Source organism: Trichosurus vulpecula, chromosome 1 (genome assembly GCF_011100635.1).
Source record: "Trichosurus vulpecula isolate mTriVul1 chromosome 1, mTriVul1.pri, whole genome shotgun sequence".
Classification (NCBI taxonomy): Eukaryota; Metazoa; Chordata; class Mammalia; order Diprotodontia; family Phalangeridae; genus Trichosurus; species Trichosurus vulpecula.
In genome coordinates, this window is record NC_050573.1 from 44,917,698 (window position 1) to 44,935,468 (window position 17,771).

A 17,771-nucleotide genomic window follows, 5' to 3' on the forward strand; every position below is an offset into this window, starting at 1 on the left:
TTAAGACTTTACATCCTTTTCTGATATGGTCCTTGCAAGAGCTTTCCGTGACTAGTTTAGCTAAGTCAGCAGGCTGCTTTAGGAAGAATTGGGCTGAAGAATGGTGAGCACCAAATAACACCCCCCCCACACACACACACATAAGATGAAATTGGTTATGTGTTAATAGATAGGAAATGGCTTGGGTTTTTTGTTTGTTTGCTTATTTTGTGGGGTATTTTTTTTAGGTTGAGATTCTCCTTTTTGTTCAGGCTAGAAATTCAGTGGTCACTCATGGGCTTGATCTCAATACTGCTTGGCATGGAAGCTTTAACCGGTTCCATTTTTCCATTCTTAGCTGGTTCACACATCCTTACTTAAGCAACCTGGTAACCCTCTGCCTTCAGGGGCTCATGGTATTGTTGCCAGACTTAGTGTGGACACTCTACCTGAGCAAAAGCAAATCCATCAGCCTCCTCATTGGAGGGACTTCATGTACACACTACTACCCTTAGTTAGGAAATGATTTGTTACTGTTATGGAAGTCATTCCTGAATGGGTAATTAGTCCACTGGCTTGTTAGAGCAAAGGTCAAAAGTGATATAAAACTAGAAGAATAAAAATGAGAAATACAGGGTGTACAAGTGAAACAGCTCCAACTTGACCTATTTAAATAAGTTACTGATAACAAAAAAGGGGAAATGGATGGAGGAAAAGATACTTATACTGATCATAACAACTTTATACAAAAGTATAACCTATGGAAATCAATTGTCATAAGGAAGCCAAAGTTACCTAAAAACCTCCAGAATTAGTAAATACCTGATCTCCTTGCCAAGGAAAAAGATATGCCCATGAAAGGCAGGAGCAGCTTAGAAGACAGCTTTGTTTATAAAAGCTCATAGAAAAGGATAGTGAAAATGATGAACGTTATTTCCTCAGATTGAAAAGCAGGAGAAGGGGAAGACATAACTATGCAAAATAAGCAGCGAAGGATCATTAAAAATACTGGATTCCTCTCAATTATCCATCTGTAGCACTTGGCCAAGGCAACCCTATTGGGGCTCACTGTCAAGCTGCATTTTTGCACAAATACACACACACATTTGTCTCTCGTTATTGTAGAATTCACCAAGGAGACTGCACTGTTTGCAGTACTCTTGGCAACACTAATTCTACCAATTGTGGTGGCACATTCCTATAATCCCTGATACCAGAGAGGCTGGAGCTAGTGGATCTCTTGAGCTTGTAAGTTCTGGGCTTCAGCAAGCTAAGTCCTACATCACCGTGGTGAGCCTCTTGCAGTGGGGGATCACCTAAAGAGGGACAAATCAACCCAGATTGAAAATGGGGCCGGTCAAAGCTTCTGTGCCAATAAGAAGTGGGATTGAGCTATGAGTAGTCACTGCCCTTCCCACCTGAACAAGATAGGGAAACTCAGTCTTAAAAATAAATATGTGAATAGAGACAGATAGAAATTTAAAATATACATATGTATATATACACATATAGAAACGCTAGTTCATGTGCAGCCCAGGAGAATCTGTAGAGTCTTACATAGAACCTCTTTATTACAATCTTTGTTTAGAAAATAGAACTTCATCTGTGACATTTGTCAACATTTACAGCAAGCGTTTCCTCCTAAGCTCAGCACCTTGCCTTGATGTCTGTAATCAAAAGATTTTTTGGAGTTTGTCAGTGTGACTTGATTTTGGTGAATCATTTTGTCTGAGCAAAGACTTCAGGCTACGTTTTTTCTTTCTCTCTGAGGCAGGCGTTTTCTTCAAATCAATACATAAATAGTAGGATCTTCTTTTTCTGTCAATAATGTGACTGTAAAGACAGGCCGTGCAGCAGAAAATTGCCTGTGGAAGCCTGCCTGCTTTCTCCTTGTGCTTTTCTTCAGTGTTGTCTACTTGGATGCATCATAGATCAGTCTCATAATTTTCTTTAGAGTTGATGAAGGCATATGAGTCAAGAGTTGGTAATGTCTCTGGTAAAAACAATGCCTGTGGGCTTTTCTATACCTTTGGAGGTTTCACTTCTTTGACAGATTTTTAGAGTTCTGCCACCACAATCCTTTTGAACTAATTCCCTAGAGTTCTCTGTAGGCGTGGACAGGGCCAGATGTGGTGGTACATGCCTATACTCCCTTCTACTGGGATGCTGAGGCTGGTAGATTGATTGAGCATAAGGAGTTCTGAGTTAACACTGTTTGGAATGAAAATGGTGAGCAAGTGGAAGGAAGAGGATACATCAGGTTGCCCAAGGAGGGGTGAAACAGTTTAGATAAAAAAACAGAGCAGGTCAAAATTCCTGTGTCAATCAGTAGTGGCTACAGATGGTGTATTGACAATCAAAATGAGCTCTTAGCACTTAGTTCAACCAAGTGCCCTTGAAGAGTTTGGCCTTTATTTCCTTGATTAAATTAGGAGTCCTTGATGACCTCCTTGCCTCAAGGGAAAGCCTAGTTTACATGGGTTTGAGTGACATGTTTGTGATATCAGAGGCTTTTAGACCACGTGGGTTTAAGTTGCCTCTTTGTGACTATTTAAGTCACGTGGATGAGTTGCATGTGTGACTCACCCTTGACCCTGAAAAAGATATAAAACCAGAGATTGGCTTTCTCTTTTTTGGAGCTCTGACCCACAGCAGGAGTATTGCATGACTCTGGGCCAGCCCTTGTTATGAGTTCCCCGGGCTGCACTTAGATGTTGGTAACTATGAATTGTATTCAGCCTGTCTGTTGATGTTTGTCATTTGTTTGTATTTGCTCTGAAGTTCAGGGTGCTGGCTTTTTTCCCCTGAATGATATTTGTATGTTGGATTGAAGTAAGATTGTTAACGCCTTAACTTTGCTTTCCTTAGTAAAGTAGATCAAAGGAACCTGAGCTTTTGCAGTGTTCTGTGAACTGGCTGTTGTTGGTTTTACACCCCCACAGCAGCTGCTAGCCAGATTGTTGAAACAGATGGGTCCTATCTTACTCCAGGTTTTCAGCCTGGGTGAGATGAGGAGATCCAGTCTTACAATCAGTGTGTGTGTGTGCATGTGTGTGTGCGCATGTGTATATTATATATGTTGTTGCCCTGAAGCCAACTAATTACTACCCATCTCTTGTTGGGTTGTCACTTTTGGTTAACAATGTATACGTATATGTATATGTATACACATATACATTGTGTGTGTATTATATGCGTTTATATGTATATTAAATATGTTATGTATATATACAATATAACATATACACATGTACACACATACATATATGGTTGTCTGTTCCCTCTTAAGTACATTTTTCTCACATGGGATATTAGATGAATTAAAAGGGGTAGCATTCAAATGTGGTATTTCCATTATTACTGCCTATGAGAATAGATCCCACAAAACACTGGCAGAACTATTTCATTTTATCCATCCATCAGTTTCATCTACAAATGCTCTCAAAATAACCTGGTTCACCTGGATTTTATGTCAGTATCTTAAAAGGCTTTTTTCCCCTAAAGTGATTTTCACTGTTTTGTGAGGTTAACAACTTTTCATGTGATGGTAAAGGTTTAACAATCAGCTCTCTGTAAAAAAAAAAGAATCATGAATATATGTATGTACATAAGTTTATTTTACTGATATAAATGATATGTAGCACAATTTACAAATAATAATGAAATGTGTAATATTCTTTATTGTAAATTCTATATAGCCAATAGCTTCTCACAGAATTCTTTTGCTGGTTTTTGCCAAACTCTTTTATCCACAGACAATCTATGGTTGTAATTCAGCCATAATTTGACAAATCACATTGCCTTTCAATCCACCGACTTTTTCCCAATAAATATATTGTCGTTAAATCTTACATGTGATCTGCTGTTACATGATTTCTTACCTCATACAAATTATGTTTATTAAAATGACATCTCTTTCAGCTTCAGCACTAGTGTTGACAGTAATGCTCTCTTTTTAGTTTTCTGTTGAATTTTGGTAACTAAAACATTGATTCTACATCATTATTTTAAAAATCCCCCAAATCCTTCAAAACAATTTTATATTTTGAAATTTCACTTAGATGATACAATTTTTTTCCCATTGGCTATCCATGGTGAAGTTAGTTCTTCATAAGGCTAAGTAGATGGTTGTAATAAATAAGAATAATTAAAAATTCTTTCATTGATGAAAGATAAATTCATATGTTGAAGTATATTTTCTAATATCATATTCCTAGGAATAAGATCACTAAATGGAAAGTCTTTAAACTTATCTAACAATCAAATCTTCAACTTGAGATTCATACTTTCCAGTACCAACCTTTAAATTTTCCAAAGGTTTCATAGTCCTCTCCTCTCCTCCCCTCTCCTCCCTTATGAGTCTCCTTTTGTGTTCTCTTCCTTTATTGGATTGCAAGCTCCTTGAGGGCCGGGACTGGCTTTTTTTTTTCTTCCATCCTTATATAATCCGCATTTAGCACAATGCCTGGCACATATTAGGAACCTAATAAATGTTTCTTGACTGACTGAATATCTGACTGTTTTCCTGAAGAGCATTGTAAGCAGTGAATGAGGTTTGAAGTCTAAAGAGCAAAACAATTCTTTTGGCAGCAATTTTGACATCTTTTATTGTCTGTAAGCCTCTATCATCTACTAACTCATGCTTCTTGAAATGTTGTAAAATGGTTGTTCGTAGTCTCAAATTAAAAGCTTTCACTATATATTAATGAGCGCTGTTGACTCCTCAGTTTTCTAATAGATGGGCATTTTTGTGTCTTGTAATTACAGGTATGACTTCTTTATCATAAGCCAGTCTGTAAAGGCGGGTAGTGTGACACCGACACATTATAATGTGATCTTTGATAATACTGACCTGAACCCTGACCAAATACAGTGCTTAACTTACAAGCTTTGCTACATATATTATAACTGGACTGTAAGTATTTTTCTCTTCTGCAGAGATTCTCAACCTAGGATCCACAGATCTTTAAGGGGTCCGTGGATAAAATTTTTGTGGAGAGGTACATGAATGTGGATGGGGAAAAAGTACTTTTTTATTTTCACTAAACTTTGGTTTCCTTTGTAGTTGCATATCCTTAATCTTATGCATTCAAAAACCTTATTCTAAGAAGGCATCCATAGACTTCTTCAGACTGTCAAAGAGGTCTGGGATACAAAAATGGTTAAGAACTCTTGCTATACCAGGTTCTAATTTATATGTAGCTCTAATTTATGAAGAAAGCTTGGCGGGTGGAATGCTGTCAACAAGTCAGTCAAGCAGTTATTAGGAGCTTTCTCTGTACTAGGTGCCATCCTAAGCAGTGAGGGTGCAAAAAAGACAGAGGCTCCCATTCTAATGGGAAAAGATGTAAATAAATCTATACTTACTGGATATAAGCAGTGGTTGGTCAGTAATCTCCTAGGGAAGACTGTAGCTTGGAATCATGAAGACTTGGGATCAAATGTCCTGTCATACTAGCTGTGTGACCTGGGCTCAGTCTATACCCAAAGATTTATCTCCCAAGGGTTACTGGATAGCAAGTTGCTCTTGGTGGAAAGATTTACTGATGTTGACCAGATTAAATTAGGAAAGTGGTTTTTCAAAGTGGGAACCAACATTGTAGATGCTTAATAAATGCTTACTGACTGACTCATTTCTCAGTAAGCTTTTACTTAACATTGAAAGGGCTTCAAATATGGTCAGCAAACTAAGTGTTGAATTGTTTCCTCTTCCACCAAAGGGTGTCATTCGAGTTCCAGCTCCATGCCAATATGCCCACAAACTGGCTCTCCTGGTCGGCCAAAGTATTCACAGACATCCCAGTAAAAATCTGTCAGATCGTCTTTACTACCTTTGAATACCAGACCCTCCAGACTTCGTTCACAGATAAGAGATTTTCAGAAGAACCTTGGAATCACCTTTTTCATAGCCATTACAATAGCTTTCTACATGGAATGCAGAATAGGAAGGGACTTGAGGGAGAACTGGGTTTTCTTTACACTTATTGGTAAATACTATTTGAAGAGACACTGGCTCATGTGAGAATCCCTCTGGGACAGAGTAATAGAACTACAAAGAAGAATCACCCCCAAGTAAGGGAAGCAGCCAGTATGGAAAATGAGACCCACAGAGTTTGGCAGACAGGAAAATAGTTTTGTTGTAGTGATATAATAATGGGTCATATCTAAGATTGTGATGTAGAGTCAAGGTATGAAATTCTTTTAGTTATATTTTGCTTTTAAACAATGTAGCATTAGCATAGGGGATATTCTTAATTTGTTTACTTAAAAGTTTTACATTGCATGTTTTATTTAAAAACACATGTGTTATTGCTTCCCAACTCAGACGACAGGATACTCCATTTAGGACCTTAATGTATCTTGGTCTTTGTTGATATTTCTCCCTGAGTCCTGTGGGTTTTTTTGTCTTTTAACCTAAGGAGTAGATTTATAAACATTGTTTTCGGAAAATTAGGGATCATTTCCCATCTAATCTGCACCAAAGCATCCAGTTTTTTTTTCCAGGAAAAGATAGAGAACCCATAGTTTTCTTGTTTGTTAATTTTCGTAAAAGTAACAACAATAATAATACAAAATATCAGTCTTAAATTTGAACACAGCACTGTGTTCAGTGTCATGGTGGGGGGGGGTGGTACATATTCTTTTTCCTGTGCTGCCTTCCTTCTCATCCCCTATTCCTTCCTTTGCTTTTGAACTGACTTGCTAGCTGCAAAGAAAGAGGCTGATCAATACATCCGTGTCAAGTCATGGGACATAGGATTGAATCAACTAGAGAGAGGATGTGAACACGTACAAGTTTACTTTTCCAGTTCTGATGCAAGAAGCATCAAGTGCTTCTTCTGATCATTGATCTTTCCACACTCCCCCTACAGTATGGAACAGTCAGACCCACTGCAGTGATCAATACAAATTGCTTAAGAGTGTCTAAGTCGTTAAGATGCATAAAAGAGCTTTCTCATTGCAAAAAGAATGTTGAGACAATACGTGAATATGCCTGTCTTTAACCAGAGGTTAGTGAGTTTTGCGGATTAGGTAATGGGCTTCCATGGATTAATTTTTTTAAAAGATTAAAATTTCAGTATTTTGATTTATTTAGACTGGTACGCTTAAATAATAACAAATTAACACTCGAAAGGCACAGTGGTCTTACTTCTTGAGGAATTGCTGTATACAAAAAACCCCCAAATACTACTTTCCTGTAAATATGTTAAAGTCAAGATAGATAAGGGTTGCAGTTGTATTTGAGATTAAGCTGATACTATAGTTAAATAAAGTTATGCATGTTACTACTGTTTTTCATTTTGTTGTCATTACAGTAGTAATCTATTTTCCAAACTGGTTCATGAAAACTATTTAAACATATAAGGTCAGTCTCAGTAGGCCTCTTTGGCAGCATACATTTTCCTTTGTCAGTTTCTTATCATTTTGGAATTTCACCCCATCTGCCTTCACTTACCGAAAAAGAAATTAACATTTACCAGAGACACCACAGAGAAAATTTGTTTATGTGTAAAGAGCAGTAAGTGTGTGTGGCGGGTGGGGGGGTAAGAATAGACATTTCTAGCTTCTCCTCCCTGTACTGTTCTCCAAGGAGAGTTTGGGGCCAGAAGCTGGCTACTCTGTTCTCCTTAGAGAGAGGGGGTCCAAGGCTAGAATTCTATCTATCTGGAGGGCATTCTGGGAAGATGGCAGAGTAAGTCAGCAACTTCCAGAAATAGAAAGTCACCACTACATGAACGTAGAACAGCAAAAATAAAAGAATAAAGCACTGTCCTCCTAAGATAAGTTGAGAGGACATCAGAAAAGACAGGGCCTCCAGGGGCTGAGGTTTGGTTTGAGTGAAGTGTAGATACCTCCAGTCTGACTCTACTGAATCAACAAACAGTAGGCCCTGAGGGGAGCTCCCTTGGGAAGTGAACTAGGCCTCAAAAAATTTCACCCCGACTTTCTCCTCACTCATGGCCTTAAGAAATTTCACCTCACAGCTTTAAGAACTTTTATCTCAAACTTTCAGCTAAGGAACAGCAGACAGCTGAAGATTGAAGCCCCCCCCCCCCCCCAACACACACACACACGCGCGCGCACGCACTCTGTTTCTGGAAGTCAGGCCTATTGCTGCTGACTGGAGGTAATCCCGGGCTATGGCTGTGGGTGAGGAGGAGTGAGCACAAGCCAGGTGAATGCAGTATTGCAGGGAGAAAGAACTTTTTGGGACAGTGTGGCTGGGACCCTAATTGTGACTTAAGGGAGGAGAGGAGTCCCTGAAGTGAGCCCCCAGACAGAATTCAGAAAATAACAGGAAGGAGGACCTGTGGCCAACATTACCCACAACTCAGGATTAAAACCTGATTATAATTATAAGCTGCTAAAAATAAGATAAAACAAAATAAAGTAAAATAAAAATGAGTAAGCAAAGGAAAAAGAACCTGACCACAGATATCTACTTTACTATAAAAGAAGATTTAAGTTCATAATCAGAGGAAGATAGTAAGGTAAAAAAAAAAGCCACTCCTATCCCAAAGAGTAACTTCAAAGGTCACAAGCCCAAAAAGAGTACTTGGAAGAACTTAAGAAGGAATTAAAAAATCAAATAAGGGAGATTGAGGAAAACTAGGAAAATAAAAGAAATCCAAGCAAATTATGAAAAGAAAGTTAACCAATTGGAAAAAGAGGTCCAAAATCTTAAGGAAGAAAATAACTAGTTAAAAACTAAAGTTGGGCAAGAGGAATGTTATAAGATGATATTATAAGATACCATGAAATAATAAAATTAGAAAAATAGAAGAGAGTCTGAAACATCTTGTTAGAAAAACAACTCATCTGGAGAACAGATCGAGGAGAGACAATATAAGAATTGTTGGACTACCTGAAAGTTATGATCAAAAAAGAATCTGGATACACTCTTATAAGAAATTATTAAGGAAAATTGCCCTGAAGTTCTAGAACAAGAGGGTAAAGTAGAAATGGAAAAAAAAATCTACCATTCACCACCCAAAAGAGATCCCAGGAGAAAAATGTACCTCAATGTCATAGCCAACTTTCATACTGCCAGGTTAAGGAGAAAATATTGCAAGCAGCAAGGAAAAAAAAAACCAATTTAAATACTGCAGAAATACATTCAGGATTTCGCAAGACCTAGCAGCTTGTACACTAAAAGACCCTAGGTCTTGGAATTATATTTCAAAGAGCAAAAGAGCTGGGGATGGCATCCGTGACTAATTTACCCAGCAAAGTTGATCCTGAATGAAAAAAGTGGACTTTTGAGGAACTGAAGGACTTACGGGTATTTGTAACAAAAGACCAGAACTCAAAGGAAAATTTGATATAAAATACACTAAATATAAGGAAAACATTAAATACTAATTATAAGGCACTCATTAAGGTCAAAATCTTTACTTATTATATATACATACATATATATGCATATATGTTATCAGTATTCTTAAAACTCATTATTACTAAGGTAGTTTGAAAGAAAGGATGGGGCTGAGTTGGGTATGATGGGATGATTCTACAAAAAATTGAATATGAAAAGGTAAAAGGGAGCAATTATAAAAATGGGGTGTAAAAAGAGGAACAGAGGAAGCAGGTGGGGTTTGTGTGGAGGGCTGGTTATGTTGGAACCCTTCAACCCTCATGAGGGTTGAAGAGGAAACGATGTGTACTTCTAGAAGAGTGTAGAAGTCTTCTGAACATGTAAAGAGGTGAGAAAACTGGGGGACAGGGTAGAGGAGGGACTTTTAGTGGGGGTGTAGATGGATATTGGGAGTGGGGGAGGGGATGGGGCATTCTTGGAGGGATGGGTGAAATGAGGGGTGGGAGAGGGTGGGGGAAGAAGATAAGGTAACAGGGATAGGGTAAAAAGAGGCTGAGAAAGAAAATAATAAAAATAAGATGGAGATGGAATAAGAAATTCACGAATAGTAATTATAACTGAATGTGAATGAAATGTTTATAGCAGCTCTCTTTGTGGTGACAAAGAACTGGAAACTGCAGCTATCCCCATCAATTGCGGAATGACTGAACAAGTTGTGGTGTGTAGTTGTGATGGAATACTACTGTGCTATAAGAAATGATGAGCTCAATGATCTTAGAATGGCATGGAAAGACTTGCCTGATGTGGTGAAGGGTGAAATGAGCAGAACCAAGACAACATTGTATACAGTAACAGTTAACAGTAATATTGTTTTAAGAATGAATTTGAGCGACTAAGCCATTTTGACTATTATAATGCACAAATTAAAGATAAAGGACATAAGAAGAAAGATGCTATCTGCATCCAGAGAAAGAACCAATAAATAGAAGTATAGAATAATTTTGCATATGTAGCTATTTGTGTCTAGTGGTAGCCATTTCTAGGGTAGGGGTGGGGGAGGAGGAGGGAAGAAAAAGAAGGGGAAAAAAGAAATTTACAGGATTAAATTTGTTGTATGTTTGGAGAGAATAGCAAGTTGTACATGGTAGATTTGTAGTTTCGTGTGCAATCATCCTTTTTTATTGTACTGTGTTATGAAAATGCTTATTTTGTCCCATGAATTGAAAATAAAATGAATTTTAAAAATTATTATATCTGCTCCTTTAAATATAATTAATTTTGGGATTCAAGCTAAACTCCTCATGACTATTTCTTAATGGGGAAAGGAGACCCCAAGTTTTACATCCAAAGCTTGACTCCCTTTCCATAAAATAACATTTCCACAATGAATATATAAATATATACATATATATATAATATGTACACACACACATACAGACATATACACATAATAGCAAAGAAACCCATTTATCCAACTTGAGAGAAAAACACAAATCCAAGATTACAAAAATCTTGGGCAAGAAACTGAAGATGAGGGGCAGCTAGGTGGCACAGAGTGGAGCACCGGTCCTGGAGTCAGAAGGACCTGAGTTCAAATCTGGCCTCAGACACTTGACACATTTACTAGCTGTGTGGCCTTCGGCAAGTCACTTAACCCCAATTGCCCTGCCTTCCCACCACAAAAAAAAGAAATTGAAGATGAAAGGGATATGTGTGATGTTTTAATCATTTGCCTAGTGAAGATAAAGTTTGAAGAAGTGAACAGCTGGATGAGATGACAAAATGGGATTTGGATTTCTGCATCACAGATTAAAATATAGAAATAACAATTTTCTGTCCAGGCATGGAGTTCACCTACGAAACCATGGTAAGAATAAATTTTTCCGCATACAATGTACTGGCCCCTGTCCTAGAGATACAAAGACAACAGTGGGACAGTCTTTGTTCTCAAGGAACTCACAGTCTAGTTGGGGGCAGGGGAAACAATATGTACATTGTAGATAGATCAAAAATAAATATAAGGTCCTTTTAAAGGTGCGGAGTAGCTGCTGGGAAAATCATGAAAGGTACATATAAGGTAGCCCTTGGGCTGAGCATTGAAGGAAATGAGGATTCTAAGAGGCAGATTGTGAGCTGTTTGAGGGCAAGGACTGTGTGCTTAGCCAGTTTGGCTGGACTGGAATGTATATGAAGCGAAGCAATGTATGATAGATAAGCCTAGAAAGATGGGTTTTGGCCAGGTCATGAAAAGCTTTACATGTCAAACAAGGAGTTTATATTTGACTCTTGAATCAATAGTTTGTTGCTAGAGTTTGTTGAGTAAGGAAGTAATATGATTAGATCTGTAGGGATAGGCTAAGCAAGGAAAATTACTTTGGTGGCCATGTAGAAGACAGATTGGTGTGGGGAGAGACTTGAGGCCAGAAGACCAATTCAGAGGCTATTCGTGTTATCTAATGTCAACTGAGGCCTTGCTGTAGTAAATCAATCCTTTTAACTTCCTCCCCTGAAACTCCCACAATGATTCTCTACTCCCCTTCCACAGACACTATTCCAAACTTTCTCTTCATCCCTTAAACCTCCTGTCCACTCTGTTTCACTAATCCTTACACCTAGAGACCATTCACCAGGAGCTCCATGTTATCCCCTTCTCTCTAGCCCTTGACATTGTCTCCCATTCTGTCCTCCTTTATATTGGTCTCTGATGAAGATGTGGTCCTCCTTACCAAGTCCAACCAACCCTCTACATGTGCCCTTGATCCCATTCCTTGAGTTTATTAGACAGGTGCGAGTAAGATCACATTCCAGACAAGATAGAACTAGGGAGGTTTCTGGGACGAGGCAACATTTGAGTTGGGCTTCAAAGGATAGTCCCCAATTGCAAACAATTGAGCCCCAAAATGTAGGACAGGGACAAACCTTTCAAAACATGTAGCATGGATTGCTTTAGGGAGTCAGAACCAAAATGGCTAAGAGTTCTTTCCATACCTGATGCAAACTATTACATTCATCCCTGGCCCAACCTTCTGGTTAGCACCTGAGGCCAGTCAGGAAGTCCACTCTCCCTTTCCCAAGCCTTTCTAGTTATGAAAGAACTTTGGAAGATTATCTACAGCCATATGAGCCTTATTACACACCACTCCCTTTTATGCATTCCATGTTCTAGCCAGACTGGCCTATTTGCCTACAGAACTTGTCTTCCATCTCCTTCCTCCATACCTTAACCCAGGTTGTCCTTCATGTCTAGAATGCATCCTCACCTCACCTCTACCTCTTAGAACTCCTGGTTGCCTTCAAATCTCTTCCTCTCTATCTCCTATTAGAAGCTTTGTCCTCCAAGTTACTAGTATTGTAAGTAAATATCTATTTACATGTAATCCCCAGTAGAATATAAATCCCTGGAGGGCAGGGAATGTTTTCTTTTTATTTCCAAGTGCCCAACAGTGTCTTGCTTGATTTGCTCAATGCTTACTGTATTTCATTTAATTAGAGATATATGATCATTTTCTTGGAACTAAAAGAATTCTTCCTTTTCTGAGTGAAGAATTCCCCTCCACACATCCCCCATCCCCCAATCTAGGCTGTCCTAAACAATCATCCTCTATGACCTAATGCTGGGCTTACCCTTCATCCCCACTATATAAAGACCTTAGGGGAAGGCACTTCCTAGTAGCATAAATTGAACTAGGTGAGCTAAGACCAAATCTCTTCTTGGATGTTTTCAGATGGAGCAACAAATTGCTTCTGTTCAACCACCCAGACCTTAACTGACATCCTGGTAGTTGGGTACCAGATCACTCCACAATGCAAAGAGAGGCACCTGTTCAGGTTTCTGGTCACAATTGCCTTTAATCGGAGCTTATTTAAGGCAGAGTGATTGGGGCTTTGACTCAGCTGGGTTGCCAAAATTAAGACGACACTGGTAGCTCTTCAAAAACATAGAAACTGCTGACTTTCACACCCCATTATCAAGAAATTACAAGGGAAAAAAAGATGCTCCCAGCTGGCAGGTCCATGGCTATGGCCCAAGGGAGCTCTTCTTTGATCCCCTGCTGCTCTCTCTTCCCTGATCCTCTGGGTAGTTTTGTTTCTGTGTCACTTGTCCTGGGAAACATAAATTGCTAATTATGCATGCATTTATGGGTCTTTAGCTGGATCTCTTACAATGACTATGCATTGATTGAGTGCACATTTCAGAAATCCTTGCAGCATTAATATTTTTTTTTGTGTTATGGACCCCATTCATTGGTAGTCTGATGAAGCCTACAGACTGATTCTCCAAGGACAATGTTTTTAAACACATAAAATAAAATCCATAGGATTACGAAAGAAATTAATTATATTTGAAACACAGTTATGCCTAGACATACTCAGAGTTCCCGTTTCGACTTGAAGGAAGAGCATTCCCCTTCCTTTATTGTATGTATTTATGTACACAACTTAATTATACAACATTAATGAGCAAGCCCCCAACAAATACAAAGAAATGTATCAACAACAGTCTATAAAATATCAAATATTTTATTTACATAAATATTTTACATGAACTGTACACATGCACACACCCACACAATGTTTAACCACAAGTTTAGGCCAGTAGTTGTCTTGAATTTCATACATCTAGCACACACAAATAATCGCTTTTTTTACAATAATTTACAGTCGAGTTCTTTGAAGACACAATGGGGGGAAGCTTTGATCATTTATAAACCTTTCATAAATTACAAAAGAAAGGCAGTCTGAAAAGTATGTATAAACAGTAAAAACAATTTTCAAGGGGACAAGAGTTACAAAAGAGTTACTGCCAAATAGATTGGCCAGCAACTGGTAAGACCGCTTTTGTTCAGCAGATGCCAATACTGAAAAATGGGCATGGAAGCAGGTGGGGCTCAGAATTCTAGGATGCCTTCCTTGTGCCTTTTGTGCCTGGTGTAGTGTTTTTGACACACATGCACACATGACACCTCACTGACAAGCCCATTTCCGTGTATTTCACACTGACATCAATAAAATGAAAAATGATTGAACCAAAACTTGCACAGCTACGGAAGAACACGGAAGGGGCAAAAATGCTTGCTTTGCAATAGGTTGAAGGACTCAGACATTACATGGAGGAAAGTAGCCCAAAGTAGGTTTTATAGAGTGTTTTGCTAGGGCATGACAACTTTATAATAAGTGTATGTGGAGTTCTTTTTTTCCCCAATCTGTGAACTCAGGCCAATGTCTAAAACAAAATCAAAATGGAATAACTTCTCTTTTTCCTTTTCTTTTTTTTCCCAAATTACAGACATTAAATGGAACCAGTAATAGGTTATTTGATTTCAAACTCGTGTTTCAATGAGAATGAAGACATTTGAATGTAGAACACATACAAAGTATACACTGTATATTTACTAGACAGTACAAATCACTGTGCATTTTATAAGGCAGAACATCAAGGCTGAATAAACTAGGAATTTCAAGACCATAGTTAAGTGACATTTACGCATCATGAGGCAAGCATTTGGAAAAAGAGAAACTTGAAAGTCATCCCTTTAAGGGCAGGTAACAAATGCAGAAAGATGAGATATTGTAGGTGGGGAGTGGGCTACCCCAGTAGCTGTTCATCCACCTGTTGATTAATGGTTCCCCCCTCCCCCACAAATCATACTTTGGAAATCAGAGCAGATTGGCAACAATGAGTTGGAAAGAAAAACAGGCCCACTTTACTCTTGCAGTCAAAGTAGACCATAGTGCAAAATTGCATTTTTCCCCTACTGGTGTCAGAAAGGAAGGGGAAAAAAGGAGATGGTTTTAGAAAGTCCTTTAGTGAGTCATGAAAGCCCTAGTTTGGGATGAAAGGAAATTACATAGGCCAGGTGTTATAAGTCGTCCAGAAGTACATGATCACTTCACTGCACCCAGTTTTCTCAGAAGTTTCTTCCCTTTGGAAAGCAGACCCTTTTTCTTTTTCGAGGCCCTTTCCCTGCCTCTCCCAGGACTACCAGAACCCATAGATGACGGAGGTGACCCAGAATGGAGATGGACTGTGGGGGATGGTGCTCTCCTTGACGTACCTGTATTCTCAGGAGGAACCTATTAGGTATATTGTGACAGTTTATTGAATGTTTGAAAGCCAACAACATCAATTCAGTGGGGGTAACATCTTAAGGTCCCATTTCCCACCAAAAGGGGGCCAAGAGGCTCACGTCTTCTATCAGTGGTTTAAAATATACCAAAGGCAAATTACACATAAGCAATCACCTCCCAAAGTACAGCGGCCACCAAGCGTTAAGACACATGCTTTGGGGACCTAATGGTTCTGAACAATTGCCACATTTCGTTTTGCAAAATAATGGCAAAAGAAAAAGAAAATTTCAACAAATGATAATTTGAGTTTTTTGAATTAACATAGCAATTAGCCCAGGATAAGTACAATGGGCTAAGTACCAGCAACTGAATCTTGGGAGCAAAAGTTTCCCGAAGGCATCCCTATTGTATTCAAACAAAACAAAACAAAATAAAAACACTATTGATGATGTAAAATTCTGATGTCCTTGAATTCATTTTGCACAATTTCCTGTGCTATATGTATATATTGGAGAGGAGATGGCACATTGGTTAAAAAGAAAAAAAAAACTAAAATGAACCTTAATTGCAATCAAAGAAAGCTTAAAGGCCCTTATTGTTTTGAGAGTGTGCTTTGTTTATTTCAAAGTGAAGATGAATTTTTCTCAGTGCTTAGGACTTGAGAGTGTTTCAGTATATTTTAAATATTATATAACACCAGTCCTTGAACCTCATCGATAGAATTCTTTTATTCTGATCTGCACAGTTAGATGCATGTTTTAATGTACATAATAGAATTCACTTTCCCCACAGCCCTTACTATTTCAGTCCAGACCTTATTCTAATACGAAATGTTCCTTGTTCGACAGGAAAGAAAATTTAACCAAGGGTCTTCAAGCTTCCTTGGATTTAAAATCAAGGCCTAATTCTAATGGAAAACAATTTAGTAAAGCATCCCAAGTACACCTGAAGATACCATGTATTTAGCCTAATGCATTCATCCACTGAGCTGCATCATCCATGACAGTTTAACATTGCATTGGTAAACCAAACACTATTCAGTGTCTCCCAGAGGTTGGTTGGTTTGTTTCTTTGTTTTTTTAATGTCTGTTATGGGCTATATATCATCATATTTTTGTAGTACAGAAGTGGAACTGCCTAAGAAAACATTTCTAGGTAGTTCAAGCCAGGATTTGAGGTTGCTAATGTTATGAGATTACTCCAGGCCAACTTAATTAAACTATTCACATGAATTAATCTTTCTTATGAATTTTTTTGGAGGGGTGGATAAAAGTCTTTACAAGTAATAGACTGTGCTTTTTTTCCCAGGGATTGGCTAACAATGCAATCTGCAGCTTTTGCTTTTTAGAATCCTTAGACATTGGAACACTTTTCTACATAAACAGAAATGCTTTCTTCATTAAGAAATATGTTCCCAATGTTGACCTTTTCATGAATTTGTTATAGTATAGTAGTGAGGAATGGACACAAGAGAATTTGTTTTATGACAAATTCAGTTAAGCTTTATAACTGAGAAAAAGCAACATCCTCAGATTTTTGGGCCAATGATTTTTTGAGACATATTTCTTTTTCTGAATCCCACAGTTAAGTCTTAAGACTACTGCATTAGTTTTTGCAAGGTAGCTTAAATTGGTATCTTTATTGGTATCTTCAGTTGCTCACTTACGTGAAGGCTACATTGCCTTATTAAGGTGTGAAATGAACACTCTTCTTCTGTTTCCAAGCAGATGAGCAAAGAAATAAAAATATATATAAAATATATAATATAGAAAACTTGAAGTGATGAAACAAATAAAGATGAAACACTCAACACGAATGTAATCTCAGATAAAAAGAAGGATTGGAAATAGTACACTAATATTAATGTTAGAGAGGGATTGATAAACCTTAATGATGGAAGGCAAGCAAATAGCAACCATTGCTCACCAAATCAATTTAGGTTTTCTCCATAAAGAAGAGCTATTATTCTTTTGTATTTTATTATACTTTCTGTTTTATGGTCTGTGTAAGACATGGGAAGCTCTTTTATGAATAAACGTTGACCAAATTAGAATTAAAATGGAACTGCTTGGTAAAGCAAATAAAATATAGCTTAAAATTTTAGATTCAGTAAGGAACCAACACCGAGCAACTAGCAGAAGAACACATTGCAATGTTTCAGGTGGTCCATTTCCCCCACTCCACCCCCAACCCCCAAGTGTAAAATGTCCATGTGTAAAAAAAGCATGAGACAACATATTATGAAAGACTGGAACATATATTAAAAATATGTAATACAGCTGCTTACCCTTTTAGCCTTGGTACGCATTGGGACATCTTGAGAATAACGGGATGGTGTATCCGAAAGGTAGACTTCGACGTCATCAGGCACTTCTTCCAGAAAGTTTGAAGGAACCAGGCCCTTTTG

The 17,771-nt window shown here is 38.1% G+C and overlaps 1 protein-coding gene across 1 annotated transcript in view; it reads left to right on the plus strand.

Moving 5' to 3' along the window:
• The window catches only part of LOC118849781 (piwi-like protein 1), a 57,925-nt gene extending 52,109 nt beyond the window's left edge, over positions 1-5,816 (plus strand). The window contains exons 19-20 of the mRNA XM_036758752.1: positions 4,747-4,894; positions 5,700-5,816. Coding sequence (XP_036614647.1) covers positions 4,747-4,894; positions 5,700-5,816 — 265 coding nt within the window. The remainder of the gene's footprint in view (positions 1-4,746; positions 4,895-5,699) is intronic.
• The last annotated feature ends 11,955 nt before the right edge of the window (positions 5,817-17,771 follow it).